Here is a 14,477-nt window from a genome sequence, read left to right as displayed (position 1 = left end):
TTCCTTCCTTCCTTTTTCTTTCTTTCTTTCTTTCTTTCTTTCTTTCTTTCTTTCTTTCTTTCTTTCTTTCTTTCTTTCTTTCTTTCTTTCTTCTAGTCATTGCATCCCCTTAGTCCCCGAAACACAGTTCCTTATCCCTTTCCACCTCCTCCTTGCCTCCAGAGGGTGCCCCCCGCCCCCAGGTCTTCCCTTTCCTTTGGGACTACAGAAATAAGCATTTGGGAAATGGGAGAGGGATGACACACTAGAATGTTCCAGAAACCCAAGAGGTGAGAGAATCTCAAGACTCATTGGGGAGACCTTAACCAAAATGCCCACCATTGGGGAAAGGAACTCAAAGAGTTCACTTCCTGTAGATAGACAGGGCCTCACGTGGAGGGAAAGGGTTACTAGGTCACAGTCAAAACTCCTGACCCAGAATTGTTCCTGTCTCAAAGAACTGTAGGGACAAAGATGGAGAAGAGAAAGAAGGAAGGGAGCTCTAATGACCTTCCCTACTTGGGTGCCATCTCATGGAGTTGGGGGTACCAAGGCCTGACAGTATTACTGATACTATGATGTGCTATTAGATGGGAGTCTGGCATGGCTCTCCTCTGAGAGGGCCTATCAGCAGCTGACTGAAACAGAGGCAGATACACCCAACCATTGGGCTGAAGTCGGGGACCCTGAAAGTTGAATAATGAAAAGGATTAGTTAGGGTTTCTATTGCTGTGAAAAACACACCATGACCGCTGCAACTTTTGAAGAGAAAACATTCAACTGGGGCTGCCATACGGTTTCAGACTTTTAGTTCTTTATCATCATGACAGAACACATGGCTTCACCAGCTTTCTGTTCTCAATGATTTCACTCACTGCCTAAGCTTGACTGTTTAGAAATACAATCTGTAGAGTACACTGGCCTCAAACTCAGACATCTCCCTGCCTCTACCTTCTAAGCCCTGGGAGTAAAGGCGGTCATCACCATATGTGAACCTCAGCTTTTCTTGTACTTCACATGTTAGAACATAGTTGTGTGTGATCTGCTCTGATGTCACCATTCCCTATATTTCACTAAACATAATGTTTAATTCTTTGAACACTGGATTTATTCCCATTCCACTTTCTCGTGCCAAGATTCTTCTCAAATTCTACATTTTGTAACTTTTCTTGATCCTCGGTCTCCCTTTCATTATAGCTCTACATAAGCATGTTCACTAATATCCATAAGGCACAATCTATGCTAGACTGTTTCAAAACCTCTTCTTCAAACTCAATGAATCCAAAGCTCTTCAATTTAACCTCAGTCAGATATTTTGGAAAAGGGCAGAAAGGTGCACATTATTATTATATAAAGGTGTACAAAAATATCACAAGAAGAGTATCTTGACCAGGTGATAACGTTCTTCCCCTCTGAAAACTTTTGAGCCATCCAGGCCCACGAAGTTCAAATGCCCAGCACCACTGTCTTCCATGATCCAATTGTTATTGCCTATTGAGCTAAAGGTGAAGTATTTACTACTTTCCGAACCCAAAGTCCAAAAGTACACATTCCTTCAACAACAACAACAAATGGTCTCACCTATCAGAGAAAAACTTCAGTCTCTGATCAATTACTTTCTTAATTATGGTTTATACTTCTGTGAAGATACAGCATGACCAAGAAAACTCTTATAAAGGAAAACATTTAATTGGGACTGACTTGCCATTTTAGAGGTTTAGTCCACTATCATCATAGCAGGAAGCATGAATGTGTGGAGACTGACATGGTGTTAGAGAAGGAACTGAGAGTCTATATCTGGATCTGCAAATAGCAGAAGAGACTGTCAGACAGTAAGCCTTGCTTAATCTTCTGAGGGCTCACAGCCCACCACCTACTGACTCACTTCTTCCAAAAAGTCACATCTACTCCAACAAGGTCACACTTCCAAATATTGCCACTCCTTACGGACCTATGGGAATCACTTTTATTCAAACCATCACTGGTGGCAGTAATAGGATAATGAGAAACAGTCACAAATTCCATCTACCTTATATCCTTTGAAATATACCAGTCATCCTGGATAAGTTTACTTATGTTGTTTAGAATGGTTTTATATATATATAAATATAAATATATATATATATATATATATATATATATATATATATATATACACACACATTATATGGAATGGTTCTCATTGATCATGGTGTACTAATCCAGGCTTATTCAAAGCAAAGGAACACTTTAGTAATCTTAAGAGAACAATAAAATAAATTAGAGAGATAGAAATTGACTATTTTTGATATATCAGCATAAGGTTTCTCAATTGTTTATGAGTGCTACCACCTAGAATAGATAAAAAACAACAGGGAGTGATGATTTTCACTCATAGAAGATGTGTATGCATCCTGGACCGAGTGCTATATCATGCGTTGACTTTAAGAACAGGGGACCTTCAGTTAACCAGCTTAACCAATTCAAACCAATATCATGCTATTTAACCAAATGAAATCAAAATCCCAGCCTTGCTATTCTCCCTCACCCCATCATCCTATTAGATTTTGCAGATGTTAAGGAAATTTGGTGGTAGAGTTCAAAACTTTAAAACAGTAAATATTCCTAAGAAAATCCTGAGGGGTATTATTAAGCTATGTATCTTTATTTTTGCCGATATGTAGGATAACTTGAGAATCTGCTTTTTGTTTTAGAAAGTGACACAACTAGTTTAGCAAAGTTATAGCCAGTTCAGACTAATCTTGGCAGAGATCAATGACAAAAAATACAGAGAACCAGTAAGGACAGGATATCAAATAGAACACTGATGTGATTTAAGTAGTGCTTTGATCCTTGAGTAGACATGCAAAGAGCTGAATAACTTTTTATTAACTGAAACCATCAAAACACATCTATATTTGTTTGGCTTTAAACAAGAATTCAGGTTTTGTTACAAAATGTTCAAATGAAAAAATGTGTGTATAAAATAAAAAAAGCAAGATCTTAGGGATTAAGCAATGGTTCCGCTTACTATTTTATTTTTCTTTTATTCTTAAATGTGTAATTCTTTATTACACTGCTGAAGATTGAACTGTTAGAATAGACTGCACTGTCTAATGCTTGCAGACAGGCTTAATATAGTCACTATTCTTCAATTGTTTGAACTACTAACATAACCAATTTCATGTAAAATCCCACTGAAATTTACTAACAGAGAATAGCAATTATAAATGAAATAAACAATCAGTAAATCATTGGTTTTCAAAAAATGCTTAAAACATACTAAATATAATTACAATATTACATTGTAAAGCAAGTTAATAGTTACTTATTTGGAGCTCTTGGAAAATATAATTAAATTAAAAGGTTGAAACATTTCTAAAGTGTAAAAAGTATCATAAGCTCTAGAAATGATAATTTCCCATATGGTAAATTTATTATACCACCTATAAGGACACCTAAAGAGAATAAGAAATTTCACATTTTACATAAGATCCTGACATTTTACAGCACACCGTAGCTGTGAGACCTGCTATGCCAAATGTTGGGAATACATCTGTTGTTATGTAAGCAAATGTTAGGGATTGCTGAATTTGCTCCCTTTTGAGGAAGAAAGGATGTTCAGAGATACATTTAAGAATATTTTCCCATAATTGATCATGTGAACTTTCAGCCATTTATTAAACTGAATACTGTCTCCTACACAAAAGTAACACATTTCATTCTACTTACAGGACCTTAGCCAATACTCCTTATCTATATTTAATAAAGTTGAAAACTTTCTTATAATATTCAACATTGTTGTCAGTTCTGAAAATGAAAATCTTCTACACACTAGTTATTCTGAAGAGGATAAAGTTTAGAGTTTCCATCTTATTTTATAATGGAATGTTTAGCTTTAGGTTCTTAAAGGCCTTCCATGATGTAGCTTGAATCATGTTAAGTAGCTGTTCTTCTCTGATGTGCACGTTTCCATACATTTCTACTGTACTGATTCTTTTTGTTAATGGTTAGAGAAGGTTTCTAACTTGGTGTAATAGTGAAATTTGCACTACAAATCTGAAAGTAAATAGTGATGAATTATGTATAAAATATTTTTAGTTTAAAAGCAATAATTCAAAATTATTAAGACTTTTGATATAGTAAAAATAGAATTTACTTAGGAAATTAAGTAAATTAAAAATTTCTGGCATTGACGGAAATGAACATTCCACATGTAAGCCTTAAGCTTGCATAGCAGAAAAGACAAGATTTAAAATCTAAGAAACACACTGACATGTAATGCAACTATAGCTTTCAGCAAAGCACATAAGAGTTTTTAAATAAGTATGGAGTAAATATATGTCTTATAATTTAGTTGTTTGTATAATTTCACATTTGAAATCTTGAATTTTGTGTCTTTCTAACATTTACGACCCAACAAATTTAATTGTTTCTGAACATACTTAGTTGTACCTTCCTCACATTTCATTTCAATGATGACCATTATTACTTCTGTGTATAAAAATTCTACTTAATTTATTTTTATTTTTAGCACATTTTGAAATGATCCATGCATGCCTCTTTAGGATAATGATGAATTTTTCTTAGACTTCTCTTACATATTCAAGAAACTTTTAAATTAGTTCTTACTCCATGATAATATGTATACTAAAGAAAAAAACCTATAAAGAAAATATCATTACTTAAAATTTTATATTATTTTTTATATTATTACTCCCATACTAACCTATGGATGATGGAGGAAATGGTGAGATATTGTGCCCTGTACCCTGGAAACCTTACTTCAGCTCTTTTCCTAAGGTGTATACTGACAACATAATAACTTAGAGATCCTCATAGGAAATACGTTCTAAAAACTTTCTTGATTCAGCCAATAGATATAAAGAACCAATTTAAACATTAATATTTGTAGACCTGAATTCAGGGAGTCACTGCAAATCACCAAATCCGGATTTCTTATTGCAGCTGAATATTTTAAATTTCCCAGAGAAATTGTAATCGCTAGGGTAGAACTGAAGATTCTGATTGCATTCTGAAGATTCTGATTGCATTAGATTTGCCATATAACATTGGTCTGAATTCTGTTTCCAAACAGTTAACACTAGACAGATGAATTTCTTTTTTTTCTTTTCTTTTTTCTTTTTTTAAATATTTTTATTACGTATTTTCCTCAATTACATTTNCAATGCTATCCCAAAAGTCCCTTATACGCCCCCCCCCCAACTCCCCTCCCCATCCATTCCCATTTTCTGGCCCTGGCGTTCCCCTGTACTAGGGCATATAAAGTTTGCAAGTCCAATGGGCCTCTCTTTCCAGTGATGGCCAACTAGGCCATCTTCTGCTACATATGCAGCTAGAGTCAAGAGCTCCGGGGTACTGGTCAGTTCATAATGTTGTTGCACCTACAGGGTTGCAGATCTCTTTAGCTCCTTGGATACTTTCTCCAGCTCCTCCATTTGGGGGCCCTGTGATCCATCCACTAGCTGACTGTGAGCATCCACTTCTGTGTTTGCTAGGCCCAGACAGATGATTTTCTTAAGGCAGAATGGAAACATTAAGCAATGAATTGCGTGTTTACAAGATTTGAATGCAGTTTTCTAGCTTCCAGTGCAGTGAGAGAAGCACCACAAATATTTAAAACTACCCTTTGACAGAACAAAATTTGTTCAGATTTCAATTTTGTCTTTTTTGTCTAAGGAAAGAAATTATTTAAAGATTTTTTAGGTAAAGAGTTGTTTAGTCTACAAAGAAAAAGCCTACAATTTTGTGTGATAAGAAAACAATAACTTTAAAAATAATTTCTGCAGGAAGTTAGAGATTACATGGGTGCTTTCACCATAATATGTGGGATGTCAGCAGCTGTTGTTTGTGTATTTAGACCTGCACACTTTACACTGGGCAAAGGCTTTTAACTGAAAATTACATGCATACAATGTGTTTTGTTCAAAACCAAATCCGTAATTACCCCTCTTTCAATTCTACCCCTAATCTCCTTCCAACACTTTCCCTCCAAACTTATAACTTATTTAACACCTTGCAAATTAATGCACTTCCAAAATCCTCAAAATCAAACTTTTAAGTTATGAATGTTTCAATTATTAAAATTGAATGAAGTGATCTTTTTCAATATAATGCATTTCTTGAATAAAAGATAAAGGTAGTGCCAGGTAGTAGTGGTGCATGTCTTTAATCCCAGCACATGGGAGGCAGCGGCAGGCAGATTTCTGAGTTCCAGGACAGTAAGGAGTATACAGAGAAACTCTGTCTTGAAAAATCCAAAAAAAAAAAAAAAAAAAAACAAACAAACAAACAAAATCACAATCTTAGCTCTTGAAATTCTTTGGTACTCAATTCTACATTATCTCAAAGTTCAACATGAAAATATACTTATTATTAATGTAAATTTAAGTGATAAAGTAAAAATTCAGCAAAAATCAGTAAACCTCACATTATTNCATGTCTTTAATCCCAGCACATGGGAGGCAGCGGCAGGCAGATTTCTGAGTTCCAGGACAGTAAGGAGTATACAGAGAAACTCTGTCTTGAAAAAACAAAAAAAAAAAAAAAAAAAAAAGATAAAGTTAAGCTTAAAATTAATTTAAAATGAGAACTTGCAACTATGTAAGTATATACCATATCTCAAAGTTCAACATGAAAATATACTTATTATTAATGTAAATTTAAGTGATAAAGTAAAAATTCAGCAAAAATCAGTAAACCTCACATTATTTATACATAATAGGCTTTCTTTGAAAAAGAATAAGTAACTAATATTTTATTAACAGAGCTACATTTATAATGTAGCCCTGTGATCAATCAGTTGTTTGTAATAATAAATACTATAAAACTGAAGATTTGGAATAAATAATTTTTTATTATATCGCCATTTAACATCATTAAAATTGCAGAGATTTCTGGTAATCTTGACTATATTATATAATTTTCTTTTATGATCCACTAAATATCTAAAATTAAATTATTTCCACTATAAATATTTATTTTACCAATACTAAATGTTTGCCATTTCTCTATTTTAAGGTCTTTATGATGTAAATTGTGGTGTTTCACCAAGTGTTCATGCCAAAAATATAGGTTTGCATAATAAATAGACTCCTCTGTTATTGTGTAGTGAGTAACTCAGGCATTTCATATGAGGTACTTAAAGCCAGGAGATGGCCTTTGACTTTATAATATGTAATTTCTGTGATAGAAAGACCACTTAGACATTAACTTCTCATATTTACATGACATGGACATTTTTCCCAATAAAGACACTGCCAATGTAGTCTCAACTATTACCCTGTCTTCCTGGTCCTGCTTATCATGCATAATCTGTTTTGAATGGCAATGATGTTCTTACATAGACAACAAGGGCATATAGTATCTATTTTGTACACACACAGATACACACCCACACACACACACACACAAAACGAAAACCACACACCCACACACACCTTAATACATAACGCTTGTTTTCTTAGAAATCCATACCAAATGCACTTTATTAAATGGTATGTAAAATAAAGCTTTTATGGATTGTGTGACAGCTAGTTAACAGAGGTCGTAACCACCAAAGCTGAAGACTTTAGCTGAATACCTACGACTCTTGTAATACAAAGAAATGAGAAAAACAAGCCCTGAAAGTTGTCTGCTGACCTCCACTCAGATGCTGCAGCATGTACACACACACACACACACACACACAAACACACACACACACAGAGTGTGAACAAACATATACATGCATAACAACCCAAAATAAGTGTAAAAAATAAAGTAAAAGAGATAAAGCTTTCTTTTCATGCAAATAAATGTCAAATATTTTAGTGAATTTCTAGATTATAAAACACCCCCTTCAGTCTACAAATTAATGTACATATTTTTAAATTTATATACAGTTTTATCTATTTTGTATGGATAATGGAATAACATCACAATGAGAAAATTACATCCCTTATGGTCAGCGTTGGCAGAAAAGCTTCAAGTCACCAGACAGTGAAAAGATATTAACCACCTGTAATATGTTTTCATACATTAGGAGCAATTTGTTCTAACATCAGATCAAATACTGTAAAGATCAAAGACACTGTATAAAAATCATTGCCATAAATAATACAGTATAATTATTCCAATTATATTATTTCCCTAGGATGTCAAAATTTTTGGTAATACAATTAAAAAACAATAAAGATCATGATACTATTTCCATTCTTCTAAGGCCCCAGATAACATTCGTTTACAAGTATAATTCATCCAACAAAATTTAATGAAACCAAGTGGTTAAGGATAGACAGTTAGGGTCACATATTTATTCTAAAATTTAGATATTTCTAAAGAAATTCATACATGTGTATCAGCTATCTCCCTATATAATAATTTGGAATTCTACAATGTTTAATATTTTACTGCTAGGTTATTTTTAGTGACTTTTTATTTCTTATTTTCCTCTGAGTACTGTCAATCAAACTTAAGAGAGTAGTTTCTTTAACTTGCATAATTCCATGCTAACCAAATTTGTTAACTTGAATTTCATTTTCAAAACTGTATTTCCTGATACATGCTTTTGTTTGTTTTCTTAACTAGTGAAAAAGGCCATAGATTTTAAATCTAGAGGATTTAAGTTGTTTCCAGGGAAAGACAACAGCAACAAGTTTTCTCTCTGTGAGTGCACTCCTTTTGTTACTTTCTCTAGTGCAAGAGTGAAGTCTGTTGTGTCTGTGGTGTCTGTCTGTGTTTTATCTAAGTGTCTGTATATTTACCAAATAACTGCATTAATATTTATATAACATGCATGATCATTATTAAATATTTTTGGATTTAAGTGTATATTAGTTTAATGATAATTCACCAAACTCATAATTTTTTTGGCTAAAATTTATTGCTATGTGAAAAATACTTTGATATCATGTGGAGATAATAATACAAATTTTTACATTTGGTGTATGAGGACAAAATCCAGGTGATTCTTAATGTTGTAGGTTTCTTTTAGCAACACTCTCCTGAATATGGCTCAATTATTACAGACAAATCTTTGAAAACATTCTAATGGGAATTATTAAAATAGGTGTATTATCTTATGATAATTTATTCAAATAAAAGAATACCATAATATATTCTAAATACATTTTATTTTAATTTATTTCTGAATTTGAAAATATTATTAAAAGTCTAAAATAAATATTTTTGTCACACAACTGGCCTTTATCTTTTAATGCCCTCTACTTATATCAAATTAAGTCACAGATAAAAAGTTAATGCTATCATAAATATAGAAGGAATAATTTTACAAAGAGCTGTGAATGTGTATCACAGAATGGAACAGCGATTGGTTGAAATTCCCAATCTCATTATTAAATATATTAATTTGAAGAAAATCTGTTATACAAGTATCTGAATTCTAAAACAATGAAAAACTGATAATAGCTACTGCCAAAATTATATTATTACTTATTCTTGAAAAAAGCACACTCTAAAATTTATTCACATCCAAAATATAATTAAATAACTTTGTAACTATTTTACAAATAATTTACTTATATTCGTACTTGTATATATAAATAATAAATTGCCACTTCAATTATTTTCTCAGCTATAGGAAACAATTCTACATCCTTTATGTTATCAATATATGTTATTTAAAATTTTTATGGTAATGTTTGCATTTCATTACTATATCTGAAATTACAAAATTGAAGTCCTCTGACTTTGGAAGCTGCATTAAAAATACTTTCAAAATACTTACCTTTCAGCAATGTTTCTTTTATATATTTTGGGTTAAAGAATATTTTCTATACTATTAGCCAATATTTCAAAAACGATGCTAAATATGTTTTATACAAACTTTTTTTATAATAGTTTGGAGAAGCATTCATATACCCCATAAATAAAAAATGTATGAATACAATTGGTTGCAAAAATATAATTATGTTTAATACTCCCAGCATATCAGATATTATCATAGCAATAAGACAAGGAAAAGTCATGCTCTCAAACCTAAACAGGAGATGTGCTACCATTTTTCTCCAAAACTTTGGCTCTCTGTGTGTTTAATTTGGAAATTTAAGTAAAATAACAAACTTCATACTCACTCATTGTTTTCTCATTTTGTCATACAATTGTCACTTCACACACTTTATACTTTAAGCTTCCAATTGTACTGGATAATTGGGTTTATGTGCAAATTTATCTGATCTATAAAATTATCTATTTTAATTGGTATAACATGTTAGTATAATAAATATTTTATTATTTTAATGAGACATAGATAAAAGAGAATATCAATGTTCGTTTTACATGAAAAAATACCTGTCAGTCATTTAGCTCTTAGATAATTAATCAAAATGTTAATATGAAGAAAAAACTGTGAATAATTTTGATCATAAATTTAAAACAAGGTTCTGATTTATGTGGCTCATATTAAATACTCTATTTTAATATGCATAATCTTTATACAAACAAAACATGTTCCATGTTTCATTTTTTATGGATGCAAAATAGTAGATCAATAAAACTTAAATTTTATTTCAATAAAATATTCGTTCAGCCTTGACCAATGTTTTTCAAAACTGTATTATCTCATTTTTTACTTTAACAATGCATATCATTTTGATTTTAATCATACTAGCCCATTTTCAAGTATTTAAGGCTCAGCATTTCTTATTCTGTGTTTAATACAATTCAAAATATTAATGCAATTATATTATCTTTAGATATCCTTTATCTAAAAATAAAAGTTGAAATTCTACTTCTTGTGGATAAAAAGAATCAGTTTTTCTGAACATAAGTATGGTGACAATAAAATAGATGATTGTCAAGACCTGCCTTCTTGGCCTGTTTACCTTGCACAAATGACCTGAGTGTTCCTGAAGCTCCAGCATTCAGTGTCAGAGTCCACAACTGAAATCTTATTTAAGGTTTAGTCTCATTTACTGTTTTAAGTTAAAGAATTGCTCAATCCATCTTTTTCTTCAAAGGAAGTTTGTCATTTGAGCACAAAACGTGTATATTTTCTTTTAAAACATGAAATACCACATTCCATAGTATAAAAGTATTAAAAAAAAAAAACAAATTGTTATAAATTTAAACTGCTCAACTTGGTGACTTTCTCATTTAATAGAGCTCTTTGAAATATAACATATAAAGGAATTTTGAGCACTTCAGTGGTCATGCTTTTATTTCTTATGTCAATTCCATGTTTTATCTCATGATCCATTAGAGTCATCTGCTACGCTCTACTAGAATAATGTAATAAAAGGATGAAGAAAATCGACCCACTATTTTTTCACAAGAAACTAAATGAAATAAGAACCCATTATTTACAGGATATTAAATGTAGTTGTAAAAAATAACACAACACTGTTGATAATTTTTGTTTAATATTAGGAAAATACCTATGTAGATATTATATATGTATAATTTTCTAAATATCCATATTTTCTCACATTTTATCTCAAAATAAGGACATGCTATATTTTTGACATGCTTAAGTAATTGATTTCAGTTCATAGAATTTTAATTGACAATATTTTGCATGTGTGCCTTTATATGCTATTCCATTTTTGCTAGTATACAAATGTTTCAGTATGCAACAAGACATTCAAATGTATTGGGTGTTCATTCAATCAGCTGTTGTCAATGTTTAATACTTTTGAAGAGACTGGTTCATTTTCCTTGTTGCATGAAATCTCCATGAAACCTGGTTGCATATGAACATTTTAAAAGTAGGATGTGAACTCTCAAGGAGAGCATTACTAGTAGGATAGCCTTTTGCATTCAGCCCTTTAAGTATATTTTCTTCATTAATATTGTTAAAGCATTGAGAATAATTTTTTGGACAAACAACAGAAGAATGAGCTTAAAACTGAATTATTTATTTTCTAAAGAAAAAAAGTATATTTCTTATAAATGATTTCAAAATATACCTCAGAAATCCACACATTCTTGATTACTCTATATATTCTGATTTTAAAATCCTCATACATCTAATAGATTTTGTTATTGAAGCAGGTTTTTTGTCTAAAAATATAAATGAGATGATTCTGATTTAAATGAACCTCCATATGACCACTTCCACTTGATTAACTTATTATTATTTAAATTTTTGTTTGATTTGATCAAACATTAAATATATACTACTTTGGATATTGTTCTATGTCATTGGAAGCTTTGGAAACTGATTAATAGAAAATCTAATAAAGATAAAAGATTCATACACTGAAGTTATAAGAATAGTGGTAATGCTTCAAACAATGAAAAAAAATGAGACTAGCTCTGTGTCAGTAACTTAGAATTAACCTACTGTAGTGGAACTAACCGACCCAAGACTATGACCCAGAAAACCCTCAAAAAGGTTAAGAGGAATTAAATATCAATTTGAGAAAACAATTATATAAAAAAAATGCCACGTGCAATGAACCCAGAAGCACATAATAGAGCTAACAAGAACTAATTTGTTGTGATATTTATGGAAGTCTTTTTTGAATGATCAGAGAAACTATACCATTTTATATATCTATCTGAGGAAATAATGACTTTACAATAGACACAACTCTGAAAGAACATATGCAAAGCTCTCTCTCTCTGCCTTTCCAGTGAATCACTTTTAAAATCAGCATGGAATTGGACCATAAAAATTAAACCAAATTAAAATAACTGTCAGCTTTGATTTTTACATTAGAATTACTTCAATAGTTCTTTTTATGCATCAAAATATCCTGACAAATGGAGTTGCCTAGATACCTTCTAATGCTATGCCCAAGTAGAGCGAGAACTGGGCATTATTACTTTCTAGAAACGGATGTCTAGATGACCCTACTCTGCAGTGCAGTACAAGCACTACCATAAGCTACACTCTTTTTTCCTCTGGACCCTGTTCTTTCCTTTAAAGGAGCATATGAGCTTACAAGAATATAAACAATAGAATAAACCCACAGGTTCACTCTAAGATTGATGTCGTTTAATATTACTCAGATATTATAGAACTGATAATCATGAATATAACACCTGAATGTTTTACAATATCAATGAGGGCAACCAGAGTTGTATAATTAGACCCTGTTTCAATATGAATAGTGAAAAATTTATGCATATATATATATATACATATAAAGGCATACATAAATAAGCTTATCATATAATACATTTTAATCACTCAATGTGATCACATTTGTTTCACTGAAAAAATGTTAAAAATTTATCATTAATGGAATTATCCTTAAAAACTGTGAACATATGCAAAGTAGATTAATCTAAAATTCATAGAAATTGTAAGAGAATAAAGCCAACTTTGTTTTCCATCATCATCAAGATACAATGAAACACTGTAATTGACATATTTTTTGTTTTGATGTTGACAAACCAAAATGCTTCCTTATACAAAAGTGCTAAAAGAAAGTCTTTTTTAATATTGTACTTTATTAAAATTTAAAAATAACTGGGTCTCAGACAGCATAGTCTCAAAAGGTGATGACCACTCTAAGGATGATAATTAATGAAAAAACAAAACAAAACACTGATACCTTGAGCCATTTAAAATATAAATTTAATTAAAACTAACATATCCAGTGTTGGTAGGTTATATCCAGAATAGTATGTGTCATTGATAGAGTCTTCAGAATTTATCTTCTGATGTATCTTTAAGTAGAAACATTATTTTGTATTTATTATTGTTTTATGAAGTTATATTTTATCTTTATGTGCTCAATGTGCAATAGTATATTTCTGTAGATTTCAATATTTTTATCATTGAGTTTCTAACCAAACATATTGTCTGTTTGTTCAATTATTTTGTTGTATTTTTCTCCTGTTACAGTAAATGAAGGAGGTATTAAAACAGCTTCCAACTTATGTCCAGATCCTGGAGAACCAGAAAATGGGAAGAGAATTGGATCAGATTTTAGGTAATATTTTAAATTATTTTTGACATATATCATGACATTTCTTTCAGTTTAAATATCAAACATAACTGATAATGTGGGAATGTGTATTAAGTGAACTCAAACTATGTAAGCCAGATTCTACAGGTATGTTGTTATTGATAATTTACCAGTGTCTTGTCCCTTAATTTATTTCAACTACTTTATATTTTTCTCCATTTAATTTTATGTTGGCTATGGGCTTGCTGTATATTGCCTTTTTGTGTGTTTAGGTATTTGCCTTGTATCACTGATCTTTCCAAGACTTTTATAGAGATTGTTTGATTTAGTCACAGGATTTTTAAGCAACTAATAACGTGATCATGTGTTTTTTGTTTTTTTATTTGGTTTGCTTTGTTGTTTTGTTCATTTAGATAAGAGATTACATTGGTGGGGCTTTGTATGTTGAACCTTTATTAGTTCACCTTTATTAGCACACCTTTATTAGTTCATGGTGGATGATGTTTTTGATGTGTTCTTAGATTTGGTTTGCAAATATTGTATAGAATACTTTTACATCAATGATCATAAGGAAAATTGGTCTGAAATTCTCTCTCTCTCTCTCTCTCTCTCTCTCTCTCTCTCTCTCTCTCTCTCTCT

At 31.3% G+C, this 14,477-nt stretch overlaps 1 protein-coding gene across 6 annotated transcripts in view; it reads left to right on the top strand.

Annotated features, from left to right (window-relative positions):
* Positions 1–14,477, top strand: part of Csmd3 (CUB and Sushi multiple domains 3) — a 1,196,994-nt gene that overhangs the window by 470,895 nt on the left and 711,622 nt on the right. For 4 of the 6 annotated variants that reach the window (XM_021183659.2, XM_029469819.1, XM_029469820.1 and 1 more), the window contains 2 exons: positions 8,548–8,625; positions 13,775–13,862. In XM_021183659.2, the coding sequence (XP_021039318.1) occupies positions 8,548–8,625; positions 13,775–13,862 (166 nt within the window). The remainder of the gene's footprint in view (positions 1–8,547; positions 8,626–13,774; positions 13,863–14,477) is intronic. The other 2 variants (XM_029469822.1, XM_029469821.1) reach the window with 1 other exon arrangement.

Source organism: Mus caroli, chromosome 15 (assembly GCF_900094665.2).
Source record: "Mus caroli chromosome 15, CAROLI_EIJ_v1.1, whole genome shotgun sequence".
In the NCBI taxonomy this organism is placed as follows: Eukaryota; Metazoa; Chordata; class Mammalia; order Rodentia; family Muridae; genus Mus; species Mus caroli.
The sequence above is the reverse complement of the archived record's forward strand: the minus strand, read 5'-3'. Positions and strand labels throughout refer to the sequence as shown.